This window comes from Drosophila gunungcola (assembly GCF_025200985.1).
Source record: "Drosophila gunungcola strain Sukarami chromosome 2R unlocalized genomic scaffold, Dgunungcola_SK_2 000011F, whole genome shotgun sequence".
Taxonomy (NCBI): Eukaryota; Metazoa; Arthropoda; class Insecta; order Diptera; family Drosophilidae; genus Drosophila; species Drosophila gunungcola.
Window position 1 is genome coordinate 2,321,829 of NW_026453169.1, and position 22,672 is coordinate 2,344,500.

General features: G+C 39.3%; 2 protein-coding genes across 2 annotated transcripts in view; one reads left to right on the top strand and one right to left on the bottom strand.

Moving 5' to 3' along the window:
• LOC128255578 (uncharacterized) overlaps positions 1–22,672 on the bottom strand; it is a 46,991-nt gene that overhangs the window by 6,127 nt on the left and 18,192 nt on the right. Inside the window, 10 exon segments of the mRNA XM_052985242.1 lie at positions 13–753; positions 1,123–1,276; positions 1,405–1,535; positions 1,596–1,632; positions 1,634–1,804; positions 1,869–2,020; positions 2,807–2,879; positions 5,072–5,316; positions 5,418–5,626; positions 9,227–9,362. Of these exon segments, the coding sequence (XP_052841202.1) occupies positions 13–753; positions 1,123–1,276; positions 1,405–1,535; positions 1,596–1,632; positions 1,634–1,804; positions 1,869–2,020; positions 2,807–2,879; positions 5,072–5,316; positions 5,418–5,626; positions 9,227–9,362 (2,049 nt within the window).
• Positions 19,068–20,259, top strand: LOC128255591 (uncharacterized). Its single transcript, XM_052985266.1, has one exon. It carries the CDS (start codon positions 19,168–19,170, stop codon positions 19,960–19,962), a length of 795 nt encoding a protein of 264 aa, XP_052841226.1. The 5' UTR covers positions 19,068–19,167; the 3' UTR covers positions 19,963–20,259.

Genomic DNA, 22,672 nt, shown 5'->3' on the forward strand with positions numbered 1-22,672 from the left:
GGAAGCACTCACCTGCCGGCTGGATGTGATACCAGCAGGGCGGACTGTGGCCCATCGGACTGCTGGCCACGCAGGAAATGGCGCCGAAGCTCTCGTAGCTCTCCACATGGTAACTGTACACGTTGTTCAGCGGCGGGGCCGAGGTGGTGGTCGGGGGCGTGGCCACGCCTCCTCGGTGGTGCTGCTTGTGCAGGGCGGCCAGGCGCTTGCGCTCCGCCAGCTGGAGGACTCCGCTGGAGGAGGATGAGGATGAGGAGGAGAAGCTGTGGTGGCCGTCGCTGGGGGAGCCGCCGGATGGCATTTGCTGCTGCTGCTGGGGCAGCTGCTTCCGCTGCGGCTGCTTGCTGTTCTCCACGTGGTTCTTGTGCACCATGTTAGAGTAGACCATCTGGGTGAAGGGCTGTCCCTGTCCCTCCTCGCCGTACTCCTCGAACTCGCCGTACTCGTCCTCGTCCTCGAAGCGCACGGCGGCCATGCGGCCATGTCTTCCATGGAGCAGCCTCTGCTGCACTCCGTGCGAGTGCTTCCGCTTGCTCCGCTGATAATATCCGCTCAAATCCGACCCGGAGGCCAGCATCAGCGGAGCACCGCCTCCCAGTTGGGGCAGCTCGATGAGGCTCTCCAGCGAGTTGTTGAAGTGCCACTTGTAATTTAGATTATCGAGTGGATTCGCGTCCACCTCGCAGGTGATGTTGATTGTCTGCTTCAGTGCGGCACGTATAATCGTTGACTCCGACTTGCAAACGGGCGGATCTGAAGGGGGAGGGATGCACAGGGAGAAATTACGGGAAGTTAGAGGGCACATTTTATAAATTTGATAAATACAAAATAGAAATAGGTTATAATTTATAAGATTAGTTACAGGTTAGTCCTGAATTCTTTTAACAGTAAGATCAATATTTGATTGTCATTTTAATTGAGTTTACGGAAACCATCATATTTATAGGAAAGGTGATTTAAAATATTGCAAGCTAAGAATAAAATTATATTTTGACGTTAATTTTTAATTTTATCTTTTTGTTAAATTATGCTAAAAGAATGGAACTATTTTTTTTCTGTGCCCAGTTCAAGTGGTGGAGTTAAGTGCGTGGGTTGGCTGTGTGGCTAAGAGGCGGCACTTACACTTCACATCCAAGTAGACCTCGTTGCTGGACACACTGCCCTGGAGGTTGGTGGCCCTGCAAAAGTACTGGCCGTGCGAGGACTTCGAAATGCCCTGCAGGACGAGGGTCTGGTTCGAGATGATGATGCCGCGGGAGGAGTGCAGTTGCTTGTCCTGCACAGGAAAGAAGGGAGAACAAATATTATTCAATTAGTGGTTATTGAGGTGCGTTGGGGTTTGTGTTCCCAAGCGCAATTAAGAGAAATTCCAGGAGCTAAACATTTTTGCTAAAATATACTCACACTGTGATACCACTCCACACGTGTAATCGAGGGATTCGCCTTTACATCGCACTCCAAGTAGACATCGGTACCCTTGAGTAGATTATTCGGGTCGAGAGGAGCTCCCAGATTCAGGTTGACAATAGGTGCATCTGCCGAAGACGGTTCATTTAACTTCTAGTGAATACAGTTATTTTTGGAGGCCCACTTACGTGTTACATTAAGCACCCTGGAATCCTTGAGGTACAGTACCAGTGTGTCCATTTCCCAGACTGGTCATCACTGTTGTGTGACCCTCTTGCAGTTGCTGGGAAGTAATCCCCGCGTTTAGCGAAATAGAGCAGACCACTTGCCGTTCATTGTCTTCGGGAACGGGTATCAGCATCAGCTCCGATATGGTTGTATTTCCATCGGAGGAGGTCTAAGGACATAATAACTCATTGCTTATTGCTATCGAATATTTCCCCTGGTTTGTTAGAACTTACCGATGCCGTGGCTCCTCTCACAATCTGACCCGCCTTGGACCAAATAATTTCCGGCGGAGGACGAGCTCCAATTGCCGTGCAAGTTACATGGGTGCGGGTTCCAGCTATTACGGCGTGATTAAGTCCTTGTAATAGCAAACTAAGCGGCGGAACTAGGAACGAAAAAATAACAACAATTCAAGCTAGATTTATATCAACGGTAATGGTTTTCTATTTTTGTAATTTGTTAATAAACGATTTAGCCATACAACTTTTTCTGTCCCCATTAATCACTGATTTTATCTGCGCTCCTAACAAAATAACTAATAGATGGCTGACACGCAAATTGTTACTCTATTAAGTTTTAAATATTTAAAACTAAATCATAAATCATAATTTAAAATATTTAGAGATCGACCACTTGATTAATTTTAAATAGTATATAGCTTAAGTTCTGTCTAATTAAATAAGTTCAGCTGAAACTTTTATTGTCCTTTAAGGCCGGCTGATTAACATTATGAAATTCATTTATTACCACACAAGGACGCCGCGCAAATTCCGCTTCCAAGGATGCCGCTTAATTTCCCGCTCATCTATAACCAACCTTTATGGAAATGTCCATTATTTATGACACATTTTATTATGCCCATCACTGGATGCCCACCCCACTTGAGGGACCCACAATGCGATTAGCATAGCGAGCTGAACCACCCGCATAACCATAAATGCATGCATGTGGATGAATATGCGAGTGGTCGTGTGTCCTTGCGGCAGAATGACAAAACTTTAATTACATTAATTTCCATGAAAATGTCACGCCCACCAACTAAAACCAAAACAATAAGCCACATCCATCCGCAGAACTCTAAAGGCTGACCTTGAACTGTGTTGGCTGGCCGCAAAACATTATACAAAATAGTTGAGCCTTTTATTAAAAACCTATTTAAAGAGGTACTTACGATTCATGTCGAGGATAACCTTCTTGGTCAGCGCCGGAACCACATGGCCATTGGTCGCCTGGCAAGTGTACATCTGGAATTAAGGTATAAATAGACGGTAAAATATTAAAACCTGATGATTTATGCTCATTACACTAATTGCCTTTTACTAATAAGAACGAATTCCAGTAAAATACGCCCCTTTGGACAGGGCAAATATCGATGATAAATCAACCTGCTCAACATTTAATTTTAATTGCGGGCAGTGTGTATCGAGCACGCACCAATAACGAGAAAAACCGCCCATAAAGACTAATCAATTATGCTTTCAGTTGGAGACAGAAACTGAGACCAGCCGCAGCCGCAAAGAGTTCAAAAGGTTGGCGAATGCAAGTATCAATATCATAAATTCCCCTGCCTGGTAATGCGATACTTCTCGGGACCATACCATATACATTTCGGACATTTTATTGGGCCAAACGAAAACTGTAACGATGTCTGGCAATAAAAATATTTGCATAACTTTTGGGTTTGCCGCACCGCAAGTCTCGTTTCGATTGGAAAATTAGGTCATAAATTTCTATTCGGTTACACAAGAACATCTAGCGGAATATGTGGGCATACTTGGGTCTGTTTTTGGGGCAGGTAGGGGGTCTTCAGGGAGTTTACTCCTGGGCTGGGAAGTGTCATTGATGTGGCGAGGTGTTTATTATGGTTTCCGAACTATTGAATTTAAATCGATTGCCAGAAGCGCCAACAATAGCCACAATTCCAGCCACAAAAGCTTAACTTGTTTTTCGATATTTAATCCGGCAGTTATCCTACTGCAATGTTTTTTCAGCTTTAAAAGCTGTTAAGATAGATTAAAACGACTTTATTTGTCGATAGCATGTATATGCTTAAACGTTTGTTGTTTCGCTTTTCATAAACAACAAATGCTGCTTTTTGATGAGAAAAATACCCGTTCCATTAAATGTTTAATTATTTTTATTTCTCTTGCGCTAAATGGGTTCAGTTTTTCATTATAGTTAATGGGTAAATAATCTGCTTGAAGGAGAAAAACCATAAATTAAAATCCAAATTCTTTCCTGATAATAGAACACAATCTGTATAACTGAAATTTATTTTAACAATTTATACTTGTAGAAGTTCTAGTTCAACAGTCAAAATTTTTCTTCAGAAGTATTCCTAATTTGTCAAACTATCAAATCTAATGATAATTCAATAATTTATTAGCGCTATTTGACTTTAGTAAACCAGTTAGTCTAAGCTAATAATGTTCGGTATTACATGAGCCACACTCAAGTGATTCCACTCAAGCCATTCATTCATAACACAAAAGACCCGACCGGCGGCTCACAATTTGCTGTTGGGCAGGGAGCTGGTTGAACGGAAACCGATTCCTGAATGACGGGATTAGCGCTGCCTAACAATAATGTTCATTACATGGACCAAAGAAAAATCCGGCTTAGAATCAACAGAACAGGGCTGCTCTGTTCTCGGAGGAAAGGGGCCTCAAAAAGCGGATTCCCTGGGGAAGGAGGTGTTCTCCAAAGGGAGGGGTGGCTCCATTGGGAAGAGGGTAAGCCGCACAAACCACCCAGGGAACAATTCCCAATGCAGTCGGTTGCATTTGATTTCTATTAGCCATTGTATGGCCACCGCTTGCCACACGGAGCGCTGTCATTAACGGAGGCCCACAGACCAAGCCGTCCATTGTGCCCAGCCGAAAATAAATGGCCAACTGGTAATCGAGGGGTGAGCAGCAGCAGTGCTGAAAACATGGCTATTTTATAGACAAATCTTTGGGGGATTTATCTTATTCTTATTAAAGTCATTTACTTAAATTTTTTTAACTGGGGGTAGTATAATGAACAAAACGTTCTGAAGTTGTTTTCAAAAATGAGTAAATACAAATCTGTTTACATTTTTAGAAGTTATCTTTTTTTTACAGCATAAAACCTTGTGCTGTTTTCGAACCATATTTTATCCTTCCATTAAGACGAGAATAAAAATCTTAAAAGAATCTTTTAAAAATATGAAAAGAACCTAGTATTTTGTAAAGCATTTCTGGACAAAGCTTTTTAATGATGGTTATACTTTGACATTCAAAATTCTGTATAGAATTATTTTTTAGCTGTTTTAAATATTTGTGTCAACACTGATGAACAGAAAACTGGGGACTGGGCATTGTACTCGAAGGTGCTTTGTGCGAAAGTCGTAAATAAGGCTTACGATATTTGGAGCAAGTACTCCAACCCCGCTCTTCTGAGGTTAATGGCTTACCGTTAGGAGATCCTTTCGCTGGATGTTCTTCAGACGCAGGACGTTGCGGACGGAGCCATCGGGAAGCACCTGGAAGGAGTCGTCGATCAGGGCGTGTTCACGCCACCAGGACACGCGCGGAGGAGGAACTCCACCGCTCGAAAGACAGGTCAAGTCGATGCTGTCGCCCTCTAAGTAAGGTCCTGCTGATTGGTCGCGTAACTCGGCTCCATGATGGTCCAGGATGGTCAGCTGAGTGGGTGGAACTACAAAGTAAATATGAAGAGAGATTAGATGTAGGTAAATAAATTTGAAGAAGTTGTACTGTGTTGTATGTAAATTCATAAAATAAATGCATTAAACCCACCCAGCACTGTCACATTAATGCGCCAATTGCGGGTTGGGGACTTGTGAAAGTCCACTCGGCACTTGTAGAGTCCGGCATCTGAAGTTTGGATATTCTTGATCCGCAAGGCTGGAGGATTGGTATCATAGTGAAAGTGTGCTTTCTTATTGAAGACACTTTCATCTGCCCAAGGAATAGCCTGGTGTAAAGGACGTCCTCGAGCGTCAAAACTGTAATGACAGGAAAATATGTAAAAATAAGATAGATAAAACAAAATATATTTGTGGTTATGACAATAACTATTTTTAACTAAGTAATAAAAAAACACAAAATATTGACAAAATATTTACTTTAAAAGATATCTTAAAAATGAATGTTGCTAGAGTAAAGTTGCCTAAATAGAATTAACGATCTTAAATAGACCTAATTGATGTCTCTTTAAAACTTTTTACCATCCATAATAAAGCTTAAAATCCGAGCTATAAATAGCCCCTATCCCCAAATACCTGGTAATAAATGGAACATAAAATTGAGTTCCTGATGAAAAGCCCTTTTGACATGATTCACCAATACCCAACACCTTCAATTACCAGACGTAGATAATCTAAATTGTGTTAGCCTGGTTCATTGATTTTATTGTCCGAGCAATTGAGACAACATCGGCCAGTAAAATGTGTGTCAAATCCAGAAAATCCACTAAAAGCTGAATACCTAATTAGCTTTCCGTTGGGTCAAACTATTTCCAGCCTTTCAATCCAGGGAGAGGGACGAAAAAGACATTGAGGGAGGGTGCAGTGCATAAATGGCCGAAAAAGAACTTCGTTTTTAGTGTTATTGCCAAACGTTTTTGTTTTATGGCTTTGTCCAATGCATTTTGACAAAGTGCCGCATTAAATGTCAACACAGCCCAAAGGCTTTGCTCTGCTCCCCACAACGAAATCGACTCGCCCAGCCATCGTAAAATGCATTTACAGAACTTTTGATTTCCATTTGCTTTCGTTTTTTATCTCCACATTTTTTAGCATTTTTAAATGGTCTCATTTAAATTGGTTTCAGTCTTTTAATTTGATTTTTCATTTCGTTTCTTTTTTCAGCATTTCGTTTGACCTTTTATGGGGCCTTTGGGGAGGGGTAAGGGAATGGGACACTGCAAAAAAGACAGAAACACATTTTTTGCTGTTTATGTTAATACGCTTCAGCGCCCTCAAAGTGACACGCCCCCTTCGCCCAAAAAACCGTGTTTTCCCATTTTCATTTTATAGTTCACTTCAATTAATTAATTGATCAATTTAGCGCTTGTTGTGCTTCCCTTTTGGCTTAAGCGGATTACCAATTTATTTTTGTATTTTCGTATTTCTTTGAATTTTTATATCACTTTGTTTTCCAAAAGAATTAAATTATTTTGAGGACTTTTATTTTTGTTTTTTTTTTGTTTGTGGCACTTTTTAAAGAGCCCACAAAGCATTTAAATTCTCTGCGGAGAATTTTTTTGCTTAAGGGAGCACATGGAAACATTTTACGCTTTCCTTTTTTTGGCTGTGAGTTATGTAGAAAAATCTGTGTTGGTAGAGCTATCAATTTCAAAAGGGGAACTTCGTCTAAATTTAGATTAAGGATTCTGCTTAATGGTGTCTTGGGTATGCTCTTGTTGTTGAAAATAGGTCTTGTAATTTATTTAAGAAGCAAGGTTTGTAGCTTTAGTAAAAGGAAACCTAAAATTATGGTAAAGAATTACCTTTGTAGGTTCATTTTTTTTTCAAAGACAATTTTTGACTTAGTGAATCAAATACACATTATTTAAATCAATTAAACAAAACCTGAGGAAACTTAGAAAAGCTTCTCTAAGCCGCAATTATCGACTTTCCCCCGGATTATCCCACATTTCAAATAGATCGCAGACCCTATTGTACATTTTAGATGATTTATTATTTAAGCAAGCTTCATACATACATTCGATAAATGCACTCGGCATGAAGAAAACCCAACCCAGAAGAACAGGAGTAAGTGGCACAAGATGGATGGGATATTTGTTAATGGATTTTAAACATAATTCAATTATGTAGAGAAGTGAGTGGAGCTGGACACAGAAGTGGAGGAGTGATGGAGATGGGGAGGCACGAGGTTATCCATGGGTAATCCATGGCAATTGGAAAACAAATTTCTCATGCAATTAATCTCTCGACCTTTGCCAGCCTTTTGGCCGTATTGAAATTTCCAATACGCCAGAACGTTTGGGCAACAAAAACATGAAGGAAAATTTATGAAGTGTGGGAAACGAAAATTAAAATTGATGGAAAACAATAAAGAAATGCGGGCGAGAACGAAATGCTGAGGTGCTGGGGAAGAGATATCTGCATAAACCTCAACTTTATGCGGTCGTAAAAAGTACTCCCCCACCCGCTGTCGTTCGAAAAATGGTTATTACAATCGAGGGCACACTGTACCGGAGACCGCAGGAGTGCACATTCTCCGACAGCGAACTTTGACACTTTGACTTGACTTCATCGATTTGTGTGCACCGAGAACAGAGAACGAATTTAATGGAAAATAAAATAAAATTCAATTTCTGGTCTATTGCGCATCTGTCTACTTGAGACTCCACTCGACTTCACCTGGCAGGGTTTCCCTTGTCCCCAGCGTTTTCCATCTTGGATTTTCCTGGAAAATGGCAAGTAAAAGTAAAAAGTGAGTTGCCAACGAGAGACCTTTGAGCCGAATTGCTGCTGCCAATCAGTCAGCTATACGTTTATATATATGTATAAGTATACATATATATATGTTACCCATCTGACAGAAGCACCTCCCTGCCATTACTTGCGACATTTTCTGGTACACCGCTTCGCAAAATGTGCTTTTTTCCAACATAGCCCTTACGAGCTTGTAAAAAATTGCTAACGGGCCGGAGTTAGACACTCAGAAAAATATCTATTCCTGAAATTATTAGTTATATAGTGTATACATACATATATTGTTATAGTTTTTTTTACAACATTTAAAACTGATTAACAAGAAGATGATTGCACAAAATGTTTAATGAAACGCAAATTACTTCTTTTTATGCGTATCTTTTTCCGAGTGCTTATATCGCGGGTAGATGGGGTGGGACTTTTTACCTTAACCCCAACCACAAACATTTTTCCCCACCCACAAACGTAGGTTGTTCTGTGTAAGTAATGTTTATATCGTCAAATTCAACATAAATGCCTCACGTTAATAGAATTTATAATGAGCTGGCGCCTACTTTGGGTGCCTCTGTATGTGAGTGTGTGTTACGCCCCCCGCCCATTAAACACTGGTAGCTTCTTAATAATTGGTTGCCTTCACCCACGGAATCTATACGAAACTCATTTGGGGTCCTAGGGTAATTCCAAATAAAATATCAGCTCAACTCTGAGTTACCCCCTGGTAAAATCCTTAAGTGAAATTCATTTAGATGACACTTTAGCGGGGCGTTGACTGTGAAACAATCCCAGGAGATTGAGAAATGGAGAAGGTTTTAATATACACGAGAAATGTGAGCCTTAAAATGGATGAGCCTGTAAAACTGGGTGATGAGATGAAGAAGGCTTTGAGGAGATTTATAAATGATTTATTAAGAAAATGGAATACGTTAAAAAGTCAAATAAGATGAAGAAGGAGGTTTAAATTGTGATAAAATATTGTGCTCGTCATAATGCTTATATATTATATTAGGGGAAAATATGGACCTAATTGAAAGTATTTTGATTTGATGACCATACTATTGAATTAAGTTTCTAAAGTTGTGGAAAGCAGTATGACTGCTAAAATAATTTAATAATTTCCTTCTGATCTAGAACTTTTCAACTTACGTGTAGATAGGCTTGACATTTCCCTGGCGGTACCAGATGACCAGTTGCACCTTATCGGCGATCATTGTGCCCGGCAGAAGATCGCAGGGCAGCGCCACCTCCGAGCCAACCGCAGTTAAAACCTCTGAAAGGGGTCCTGAAAAAAGCAAACAAATTACATAATTAGTGGGTAACGCTTGAATAGATTTATCTTAAGCTCTAGTGTTTACATAGTGTTCGATTCGGAAGTACGGCTACCAGTTGGTTTTATTGAAGCCACATTTGTGGTTTTCGTTAATTGAAATACGTGAACTCTGACCTGGCCCTATCGCCACATCGCGCCCAGTCTTTTGTGTGTGTGCGGCACAACTATAAATTGACTGACAGCTTGATTTCCCTTTGATGATAAAGCCCGCTCGCTGAAAGGGTTCGGATTGAAGCGCCAAGCGGCCATATCCATTGTGCGGATTCCGACATGGAGACATCATCGGCGCAGCGAGTGGCGCCTCCGCAGCCACGTTTCACCACAGTTCCGAATAGTCCAGGTCGTTTGGGTGGGGTTCGAGCCATGGCGATACCAATATACATATATACACGGTTTGCGTGCCGCCGCCCAGAGGGGGGTAACTTGGGGGGCGGAGCGGTCTTCAATTAGTCGTCGCCCTTTGGAGATGGGTGCGTGACACGGAAAAAGCCGTTTAATTATACTGCCATACTATTTATTAACAAATTATGTTTTCCAAATAAATTATTCAGAGCTGCAAAGGTCTAGTTTTTTTTAAATAAAACAAAACTAATGCTGATAAATTAAATATGAAAATAATAAATAATATGAAAATGAATATGAAAATATAATTTCATCAAATATTTAACAGTTTTGCGTATCAAGCTGAAAACTTAACTATAGCATCGATAGAACCGTACTTTGGCTCATCAACAATTTAGGGTGTTGGCTTGGGGCCCCCCGCGAACAACGTTGACTTCATTTGTGCCTTCGCTGTTGGTGCTGTTGATTGGTATGTATATTTGGTATTATCAAAAGGCATTGTAATTATACAAATTATATTTTCCATATTTTGTGTTGCAACACTAACAAAAACAACGGCAATGGTATTAAAGGGCGTGCCGTACGTGCCTATATGTGCCATCATATCCCCTCACACAAATGGGTTAGCCCCCAAAGGGGAACCGATGAATTTTGAATGCCTTTCCAAATATTAATCAATACTTATCTAGATTAGCTATGTATCTCCCACTGCCGATTCGGCTGGCTCTTCCTGTTTATCTGAACTGAAATTCAATTATTTTAATGCGTTTGTACTCGATTAATGGGCATTTTATAACGATTGGAACACAGGCATATGAGAATGGGTATATTATATTATTGGCATATGCGGATTGGGAAATGGGGAAAGCTAAGCGCAACACAATTATGGAATTTAAAGGGTTTGAAATGGAGTGTAATTATAAAGTTGAATAAAATTGGTAAACAATACGATTAATTTGAGAATTACCCACATAAATGTTCTTTGTTTAAACTATACTATTCATGGTTTACACAATGAACTATTCCGGAAAAGTTATAAATTCCTCTAATGAGTTTGTGCTGGTCTGGAGGTATTTCCAAATCCAGAATATCCGAAAAATTATTTCCCATTTCTTTGCTTGATTTCATTGGCATTTCCGGATTTCCGAGCGCCATAAGTAACATTTGCCATTAGGCAATCGAACCAAAATCTTCTCCCGATATGCATAAACACACTCAAATAAATTAGGGACCGGGGAGGGGGTGTAATATCGCGGAGTCAAGAGGGCGAGGCGCCACGAAAATAAAAAAAAATTGAAGCAATTGGTAATCGGTTGAATGATATAATTCATTGGGGCCAAATGCAATTTGTTATGGCTCCGAAATGGGATATGTATTTGGGTCAGCAGATCAAAGTGATTAGGCGAGGGCCGAAATGAGTACCATGAAGAGTTCAATTGCTAATTGCAGTCCGTGCAACAAATGTTCACACACTCGCAACTCAAACGCTCTGAACTTTTGCAATCCCCGTCGATCTTTGTCCGACTTTGCCGCTCGACGGAAATTAGTTGTTGTGGGGCCTCTGAAAAGATTTATTGTCACTTGGCCTGCCTGATATTGATTGAACGATCGCCCAGTGCGACAGAAGTGTATTTCGGTGTTTCGTCTCTACGATTTTCTATTTTTATTGGCGCGGCAATATTTTGACAAATTCAGTCGGATCTGTTGGCTGACTGTCGGACATTTGGCCGCTAATGGTGCGTGCAACAAATTTCCCGCATCATGTATTCTATAATTAAGCGGATCGCTACGAATTGAGGCGAGAGACCGCCCCAAGATGTTATGCGTTCCGCGTCCGATGTTGTCGCCTCATAATTGTGCCACTTTAAGTGGGCGTCAACATGATAGGGCCAAGTTGTTGGCTCTTCCCCATCGAAAACATTTCCGACTGATGGAGACCGTTGCGCCGAAGAACTAATTCTGGTTTCCTCAGCACTCAATTTATGAAGTGGACTGGGAAGAAATTCATTCAGGTTCGTGGAATATGGAATTATGTGTCATATTCAATGTTTCTGTGTTTGGTGTCTGGTGTTCTTGGAAACGTATAATAAAATATTCAAACGGCGATGTAGCTGAGGGAATTACCCTTTTTCCATACATCGCATCAGTTCACAGTTCAAGTCGAGGAATAAAATTTATAGTTGTGTAGCAAATTCAAAGGAATAAAATCTTTTTTGAAAAACAGAAGGGAGGTTTCGGAGCTACAGTTTATCTATGGTAATAAAGTAAAGATTATCACAAGGTTAGAATAAAATATATTTACGCATGTTTGCGTTCAAAAAATAAGCACCGACTCCAACTCTCATTTAAGTCAATGTTTCATGTTTTTTTAAGCCTTAAAACAAAATTTTATACTTCTGAAAACAAATTTAAATTATATGTTATTCATGAATTTGAGTTATTTGTTTTTACGAAAAAAGTGTCGGACTGAGCTGGGAAAAAAACTGAATAAAACAGGCAACATTTTTTAAATCCATGTTGAGAGAGATGCATGAAAAATTGAAAGCATATAAATCATATAGGAAAAAAGCGTGCTAAATAGAAGCGAAGCATTTCTATTTGCAATGCATTTATTCTCTGCCCTGCATTTTGCCCACTCCATTGCATCCCCGCGGCGAAAAGCCATCAATGCAGCACCATTCGCTAAGCTCATTTAAAACTTTTATGAAAACAAACAAAAGGCCAACGAAAGTGCCCGGGCCATTACCCAGTCAATCAGTCATCCATTTAAATCGCAGCCATCGCATCCATCTCGTTTTCAGTTATCTATTTATTTATTTGTTCTGCCTGCAACTGTGAAAATATTTTGACAATCGCCTCAAGTGATCCCGATCTCTGGCTCCCTGTCGATGAGGTAATTATTCAGATCATTTGTATTGCCCAACGCTGCGGGGGCTCTCGGAAAGTTATAGGCGAAAGCCCTCGGAAAACTCAGCGTGAGATCTTTGAAGCTTTTGCTTGGCGCCATCGAGAAGCATAACAAATACAAGTAGAAGCACCATACTGCAGGAAATAAATCAAATTAGATATGTTTACGTTGCTTTCATCCGGGAGAAGGGTTCAAACAGCGGAGAATATCTATAAATGGAACTGTTGTATGTAAGTCAATACCCCAATCTGGTCCCACCCGAAAAAAAAGAAAGGAGAATCCAACACCTGAACGACAACCCAACAAACAATTGCTGACGACAAATTGCCAATGACTCAAACGACGCCATCAACAACAGCAGCAATTTGTACAGCAGCAACATGCACAGCAGCAACATCAACGGCAACAACAGCAATTGTCGTAAAATGTTTCTTTGATTTTTTTCCATTCTTTTTTGTTGCTTCTGTCTTGGCTCCCTTTATTTCTATATTTTCAAATAACAACGGCTACAAAGTGGGCTTCCCTTTCTCCCTTTTCCCCTCCCACTTTCCTTTTCCCTGCACGTGACCAATGACAATTTGCGATCCACTGTCCATTTATGACCCCCAAGTTTAGTCGTTGTCGTCGATTTGAGCTTTAATATTTCCTGCAGGCGGCATTTGTCGAGTTTTAGGCGCCTCCATCAAATTGTCGTAGGCGGAAGTTGAAATTGCTTAGGGGGCGGGGCCGACTGGTCGGTCATAATGCCAATAATGCGATTGCCAATTGCTTATGGCCCAAAGTGAAGATTTGGTCAAGGGAACGAGTGACAGAATCACCTAAATTAAGTCCGAAATTAGCAAGGCTTGCCAAGTTTAATTCTGAGCTGGCTCCTATGGGTTTCCCCCCGTAATAAAGTTCCCTTGTTATTTCTTCTTCATGGGAAGTTGTAAAATATGGAAAATACTCGTTAGACCTTCGTTTGCCTCCCGAAAGCTCTAAGTTATTTTATTTGATTTTCATTAGATTGACTTTGGGCTTTGGGCTTTGGCCCTTAGCAAATTATGGTTATGCATGAGGCAACAAGAAGATGCTATTGCCCACTCTCTCAGGGGTATTTTTTCAATTGAAAAGGGGCAGGAGGGGTTTTTTGGGGGATATGTCTGAACTTTTAAGAAATTGAGGTTCGATAAATGTTGTAAATGGGATTGTGGTAAGTGGGATCAAGTTGGTCTTTTGAGTTTCTGTGGGTCAATGTTGTTATTTAAATCTACTTGTTAAGCATCATATTTTTTTTCTTTATCAGTTAGTCGTAAGCACAAATAAAATAAACCTTTTAAATGTATCCCTGATGAAATTAATAAAAAACTAATTAAAGTATTTCTTATAATTTACGTAAAGCTTAAAACTAATTTTAAAACTCCAAAAATAGCAAAAGTCCTATAACCCTGCGACTTTTTAACTACGACACATTGTTTTAGTTTTGATATATTTTATTTTAAGACTTTGGCCGTAAAACCACAAGCTTGCGTTACTATCAAATTTCTGGTGGTGCTGCCATCAAATAGCGTGTCTGACCCACATCACCCGTCCAATTCATTCACATTCCCCATTCAACCGGCTGTCCACCGCCTCAGTTGGCATTGCCTACCCAGCGCATAACCCTGCAGGTAATTCCCCAAATTAATATTTGTTTAACCTACCCCCTTCTTCTAGGTATATATTCGTATTATTATTTTGATATCACAAATGCAGCACTCTGCCTTTTTCACCGCTTGGCTTAACTATATCGTAATCTTGGTTGAAAAATCTAACGCTCGTAGCATTTGGGGCAGCAAAACTAATTTTATGATGGATTACTTTTTAGCTGAGAAGGGGTATCCTATATAACAGCCTCAAAGCACCCACCACCAACAACTTACACTGCGATAAACGCTTTTCTGTAGTGAATCTAACGCTTATGGTCAAGAAAATGTTCGATTTACTTGTAATACATATAGAACATGATTCTAGTCTTAGGTAACATGATGATTATGATTTTGAAAATATTTATTTTAGTGTTGGCTGGAAAAGCGCTGGGGGTGTCACCAGTGGAGAAAGTCCCACTTATCGTCTTTGCTGGCTGTTCATCAAATTCAACGCTCCTCCGCGCTTATCAACCCTCACCTGACCACTAATAGAACCTCGAAGTGCATTCGCCTTTGTTGACATTTGTAAAATGCAAACAGAACACGCAATGGCGATAGAAAGTCCGCATGGAAACGGACGTATACAGATACAGATACCGGAGCGGCCAAAGATACGGATACCAGTAGACGAGGACCTAGACGGAGTCTCAAAGCACCAAGCCATCACTCAAAGTGATTAGATCGTCGAGCAGGGTAATCGAGTGTAGCGCTCAAGATACAGATACACAGACACATGGCCGGGTGGATAGATAGACAGATAGATAGATAGATGGATGGATGGATACAGATTATGTGGGAGCTTCAATTGGGTTTTCGGTTTTATTGCCCTAATGGGGGAAGTTGGGAATGCCAAATGGAAATGGACATGAGGTCGGAGTTCTTTTCGAGTCGGAGAGTTGCCTGTATTTACGATATTGACACTAGAAATCGTGACTTTTCCATAATGAACGGGATTTACACGTGTTTATGGCAGGTCATAAATGGTTCGACACCTTAAGGAATTCCCCTTACAAAGGTTTCCCCACTTTGCCCTTTCTCCTGTCGGTAATTTCCTTTTGTAGTACCACACGGAGCAAAAGTCAATGCTTAAAATGAAAATATTACTTAAGTTTTTCCACCTCTTAGTGCACTACGAAAAAAGATTCAAAAGGTAGGTTTAAAATTATGACTTTTTGTGACGTTTTGATTTTATTTATTAGGATTTTCCGTATACAACAATCAACTCAACTTAAGTTTAATTTGAATTTGAATTAATTTGAATTTTTTCGATTTTTATTGCCAAACATTTCAATTAACGACTGAAAAGTATCTTTTGTAAATTACTTAAGTTTAAGTTGCTAACTAGTTCTTTGGGACGGTTTTTAACCAAGTTATTTACGTTAAAAGCGTATTTTAAATCATACTTTTGAAGCTGCGACCTCTGAATGTTTCTTCGAATTATTATTTTTTGTGAGTGCACTTCCTTTGCTGTTTTTCCTGTGTCTACAAAAAAAAAAAAAGAGAAGCTTTCAGACTGCATTAAGCTGAATAACTAAGAAGTTCTTTTGGGTTTTTCACAACCCCTTTTCGTCCCGTCTAAAAAACACCTGCTATTTCACCTTTGACAAAGCTCAGACAATCAAAGTGCTTAAGTGCTGCTCCCCAAACAAATGAGACATCATTCCAAGCTTCGCCAAAAGTTTGCTTAAAGTTGCTCTGACGGAATAATGCACCCACTTCAAAAAAAAAAAAAGGTAGATGGTGGAGGGCGGAAAAACCTAATCGTTGTGGGACATGAATTTCATGCCGCATCAAATTACCTATCCTAGAGACTCCGAGCCGGAGAAGAAGATATTATGCAAAATAATATATAATTTTGATAGCACCCAATTTGAGCCTGTCATAACAAGAACAGGCTCACCCCCGTCGACCTCATCCAGCCAAAAATCGATATATGTAAAAAATGTTTGCATGACTTTAGGAAATTTAGCAAACTTTTTTCCTTTTCCTTTGTTTTCCTTTTCTGGTGGTTTAGCGTGCGGGTGTGGGTGTGTGTGCTCGTGTTTGTGTGTTTGAGTGCCCCAATATGAAAGCTTCATTGATATAAGAAATATCTTTTAAATGCAATAAACCAACGAGAAAACGATAGCTATTGGGGTGGGGAAAAGAGGACAGGGCGGTTTAGGAAAAACAAGACTCATAAAATTAATATGATATAATAAAGAAAAATTTGCAAGCTGCCAAAAGCATAACGATTGATTCTGAATTATAGCCCAAGGGGCAGAAAGAAAAAAACACAGGAAAAGCACCTTACAGCTGTGGTCGAAAAAATATAGCCCAAAAGATTAGAAGTTATAAAGGTTATTAATCAGGTTGAACAACTAATTTTAAAAATAATCATTGTGCAAAAAGCTATATTTGCATTAATAAACTTCAGAAAAGGATTCTAAATAAATACTACTAAAAACATATATTGTTGTCTTTATTACCTTTCAAGGCGGCATAGTATCTATAAAAGTTAATAAATCAATTTGTAGTACTTTATAAATTTTACATAAAATGTATAGAAAGTTCAAAAGTGAATAAAAAAAATATATAGATTTTTATTGATAAACGGAAACACACACTGATATACCTCGTAATGGTGTACTACGATATTTCAGATATACGGAATTTGTTTAGTTCTATTAAAATCAGACGACAATATTATTAGGCTGCGACAGAAAATAAATACGTAATTATTTTAAAAAATCGACATAGCTTCGCTGTTGTTTTAAATGAGTTTAAAGGTAAAACTATTACATCTCTCATAAAACTGGTGCTATTGACTTGTCCAGAACTGCACTTTGAGGATTGAAGGGAACCTTTGGTTTTGCAATATGTTTGCAGAGGAGGAGATGGAGGAACCGAAATCAAATCGAATAAATAACACGCAGAACAGAACCCCAAGAAAAAAGAAACAGCAGCAGCAACCCAAATATGTTCGGCAATCAATGGCAGCCGAAAAAGAAAAAACTTTCGATGCCGCAAGGAATTTTCCGAGGGATTAGGGGAGCCATGCGAGGCAGGGGCTGCGGGGTAGGGGGGCGGTGCGGTTGGCCACTTGCTCCACATGCAGCGAAATTAATCATGGCATTGTTCGGCGCTTTTCAAAATAATAAATACTTCAGCGCGACTATAAAATAAATTACTCAAAATCATTTCAATTCACTAACGCAACAAGAGAACCCAGAGGGGAATGGGCCCGAAATGGGGAACGACAACGCCATGTGACTCTAAGCACTGGATCATGACAAAAAAGAAAAACAATTCAGGAGCGGAGCAGTGCGTTCCGCCAGACACGGTGGTGGATCGCGGAAAAGTTTCAACTTTTCGGTTTTGGTATTCCCCGCGCACGTGTCAACTTCAAAACGAACGAAATGTCAGGGGAATTTGTTGATCATTAATAACGTGGCACAAAAACATTTCGGCCACTTAGGAGCCATGAATGAGCGCAACGGAAATAAGAACAACGGCTCCCAGACAGTTGTCAGCGTCAAAGAAATAATAAAAGTGCCCCTGGCAAAAATTAATCACAGCTCCAAAGGGCAAGACAAAAATTTAACGAAATTCTTTTACTTTAAAAACTCTTAAAGGGATAGGTTTGGCTAACAATTTTCAGCAACTCACGTTATATTGTGGCTAAATAAAGTGTCTGTCTAATAACGAGGATCTATTTAAAGACAATCTGTTAACAATAAATTCCAAATAACATTTTTGAATTATTGATTTAACTGACTTCTCCTCACTTTATTTAGAGTTTATTTAGCTCAGTTAAGTTATGTCAACTAGCGAATTAATTTATATTTTAAGGTCACTTAGCAGTGTAAAGCGATAATATTAGTTACAAAATTTGTCTTTCCCTTTGCTATTTTGCTTTCACCTAGTTTCTTTTTCTCCTAAACCTCTGTTCCATCATTTAAAGCTTTTGCGATTTATGTGAAATTGAAACTAAATTCATGTGCATATTTTGGAGGATTTTCTTTCACTTTTTCATTTCTCGTCCTAAAAAAAAAGTGGAACAGCAATATTCGTTTTCCCATTTTTTGTGCTGCTTTTATTATTTTGGTTTTCATTGCATTTTTTTTGTTTTCATTTTGTTTGTTTTTCGGCGACGCAGCCACTTCCGCCCAAAACTTTTTGCTTTTGTTTCGTTTTTTCCTACTTTTGTTTTTGGAATGGGCAATGGGAATATTTATACGTCAGCGCCTCCCTTTCCACGCTCTCCTCCTCCTTAAATATCACCCTCGTCTTTTGTGTGTGCTTTTTTTTTAATTTGGAGCAAAATGTCAAAAAGCTACAAAAAATTAAGTAAACAAACTATAAAAGCAGATTATAAAGCCCCATAAACATAAACAACAAGAGCGGTGCTTCTCGAGATATGCAAATGAATTGGAAACTAAGGAAAAACTAACTTGAACCGTTGATAACTTCATTAACAAATTGGATCCGAGATGGGGAGAATTAAAAGCAGGGGAGTGCAGCTAGCTTGTAAGTTATTCGTGAATATTCATGGATAGTTTTTCGGTCCGAAAACACTTTAAAAGGCGTCTCATAAATTTGTTCTCCATCCAACAGTTTTATTTAATACCTTTTTTTAAGATTATTATTCTCTGTTGATTTGAATTTATTTATTGCGCAAGGGAAGTGAAGTTTGTTTTTTATTGGGAAGCAAATTTAAGAATTATAAATGCATTAAGTCCACTAGTGGCAACAAGGTAATTTAATAATATAACCAGAAAAGTGGCCTTTTGCTTTGTAAGCTTTGTGTCTTGAAAGAATAAAAAATTGTATGTAAAACACACCTATATTCAAAGCAATAATGGCCGAGACGGATTCACAAAAACACGGTGGAGAGGAAGTATTCCCAGACTTATTCTTCTCTTTACTATCCCGACATGTGCACAGATATCCCGATGATGGAACGCATATAATGTGGGTGCTCCCTCGACTCATGATTCTATTCGCCAGTGGAAATATGGACTTGGTCACACACGTCATTACCAATGATATGGTGCACCCAATTGGAAGCGGACTGGTGGCAAGCGTTTTCGTTGAGGAATCAATAAGAGACGAAATGATAAAGAAAATTCGTGCCAACTTAAAACCGATGGATGGGCGCATTCAGCGCCATCCAAACTACCTACAATCGGTTAAGCTTATTGACCGCATGAACTGCTCAACAATTCACATCGAGGAATTCGAGGAATCGGACACGAAAAAGCGTTATGGTCACAGAATGAAAGGATCCCCAATAATAGTTTTGGATTTCCCGCAATACTACTTTGGTAATAAGCCATCGGCTGTGATAACTTTGAGTACTTTTCGAAGCCTCAATGAAGTGGTAAAACTGTACAAGCGAGAAGGCTTAAACTTCGATTCAGTTTCGGTGTGGACATCCAAGTTAGCACAGTGCTTCGATTTGGTAACCAGAATTCCCCAAGCTGCGCAATGGACTTTTAACTGCATCAATGAATCCATTAAGGTCCCAGCATTGCCTATTCCACCCACTTCTGGAGTTTCAGTCACAGCACACGTTCACTTTGAGGTGCACGTGATTGGTGACAAAGTTAAAACCATAGCGTTTCCAACCAAGCAATTTGAAGCTAGTAACTAATACCTTGTTTTAGAAAATTTATAAATTAAATTACAAGAAGTCCCACAAGAAAATCTCACTTGTCCCATCTTCCGCAAGTCGTCGTATTTATATTCCTCACAAAAGAAACCATAAGTCATATTGTAAAACATAACTTATACAAGATAAAACCATAATTTTTCAGAAAATTTACTGTAAAACATAAATCTGTCTGTGTACTTAATTTAAAAAGTTATTTGTTTGTTTTTTGTAGCTGGAAAACAATAAATTCTGTGGTCTGCAAATTCTTTAGAAGCGTTTATATGTCCTTTTATAATTTACTTCTTCTGCGATGAGTTGAATTTATTTATTATTTGGGAAAAATCTACACCCTCTTCACCTGCTGACTTTTCTTGAGAAAATCCACCCATCAATCGGCTTGGAAATATTTATGGGCCGAATGACTCTAATTTGTAAATCTCAAACCCATCGAACACACACACGCGACAGATAATTTGTCAGATAATGGCTCATCTATCAGTTTTTGACAAGATTGATGGCTAGATAATGCGATTGATAAATCTCCATTATTTTTCAGCATCCTTTTCTCTCCATTTTCCTCGAGTTAATTTGAAGCAGGAGAAATTTTCCTGCTCCGCTGAGACAATGATTTGATTTTGGCCATGTCACTTGCCATGTCATCATCCCCCTGGAGAGGTGATTTTTCTCCTGATTTCCACACGCCCACCATTTGTCATGGGGAAAAAAGTACACAACAAAAAATGTTGTATTAAGTATTTGGGGCTGCCTAGTTTTTGTCACATAGTGCGCATTCAATGTCATAGACATATTTTAAATCCAAAGGCACTTCTTAACAAAAAGCTTAAAGCTTATCAAAATAAATACAGTTAATGATAATTTAAGATATCTGGCTATTTCTTTCAGTGCACGAAACTACCATCAACTAAGTAAGTGACTCTCAAGCAATCAAGGTTTATACGGCAGGGGCTAAGAAAAATGTTGCCAGCAATAAAAGCGCCCATTGATTGGCATCATACGTCGGATGGATTTCTAACCCAATCACACACACTAACCCATTAATTCAAAGTCATTCACAGCTCACATTGTGATGGAGATGAGGTGACAGTTACTACCCATTTAAGGTGTGATCGTTAAATTGGCCACAAGCCAGGAAAAAGGGTTAAACACGTCAGCTTTTAGCTTTAACCAATTGATTTCGGATCAAATTTTTGGAAACGTTTAGAATTTAACGAGCGGCACTAAAGGTATTGAATTTCGACAAAAAAAAAAAATAGATAAGGTTAGTTTTAAAGATAGTTAGATAGCTAAAGAAGGCATATATTATATGTAGGTTAGGTATGTCAAGAAGGCATGTATAAGATATTTGTTATATATGTCAAGAACGCATATATGAAATTGTAATTAATAGTTTAGGGAGACAAATAATGACACTTATGATTGCAGGTTGTCAAGTACTTCCCTTTCTCATTTGAACCGCACCCCCTAATTGCATTTAAATTGATTTCAATCATCGGGGAGACCACACAAATTCAACCAAATTAATTTTCCCACTTCCAATCCGGTTTTCCATGTCATATAATTTTGTCAAATTACCAATTCACTCTGGAACACCGAATCGATCATGTGGATTACTATCGATTTCTCTGCGAGTGAGCAAAGTAAACACCGGCTATCGTGCATTTTTCTCTCTATTTTTGAGCAACTCCTGCTGCTATAAAAATAGTTGAAAGCATTTCCCAAAAAAGGAAGTCACAAACATAATAAAACACAACAATAACTAAAACAACATCAAAGCAAGGACCACACACACTATCTCGCAGCGGAAAATCGCTTATGCAGGGAGCATTTTTCTTGCTGGCTCCTTTATGCTCAGATTTTCCTGATGCAGCAGAGGAAAGCGCTAAGCGGAGAAAAACTCTTATCCTAACCCGCTCTCGTTCCATTATTTTTTTTTGTGTGGGAACGTGATTTCAGCATAATTCCGTATATCAGGGCACAAATGGAGCATGCCACACGTTCATCGGCTAAAGGAGGGAAGGACTTTCGAAGCGAATCCACAGTCACGGCCACAGGCTCAAAGAAAGGACACCCCGCAAAAACACACACCGAGATATAGAAACCAGACTGCACTTTTTCCAGTTTATTGTGCCGCGATAGGCGAGGTCTGCCTTCGTCCTGCTTCCCCCACCAAAAGATCTGTCCAGGTCAAGTACATTATAAGCGACTGGCAGGAATTCTGCTCAAAACCTCCACACAAATATAAGAGCAGTCGGCCCAAAGCGTCAAGAGTGTTGAAAAAATAAAGTCGATGAACAGGCCGAAAAAACACTTTGACTGATTTGTTTGTGGAGCATATGTAGCATGTAGATGCTAGGGAGGTAAAACGAGGAGTGCTAGAAGTTTAAGAACCGAAAAAGTTATCAGTAAATTTACTTATTTATTCACTCAAGTCGAATAGGGTTTATAGGCCAAATAACCAAATTAATTTAAATTCCTGATTAAATTCAATAATCAATATGGCTTATAAGCCAGAAGAGCATAATAATATAAAAAATTTTATTTTTAAGTAATTAAAAACCCTTCATGCATTTTTTCAACTCTTTAGGCGCCTCTCGTTGACCACTGCGGCCAGAACTAAAAATGAGGCAAAATCCATTGATTCATTGAGTGCCAATTTACAAATCGAAAAGGCAGCCGCCAATGCACAAAC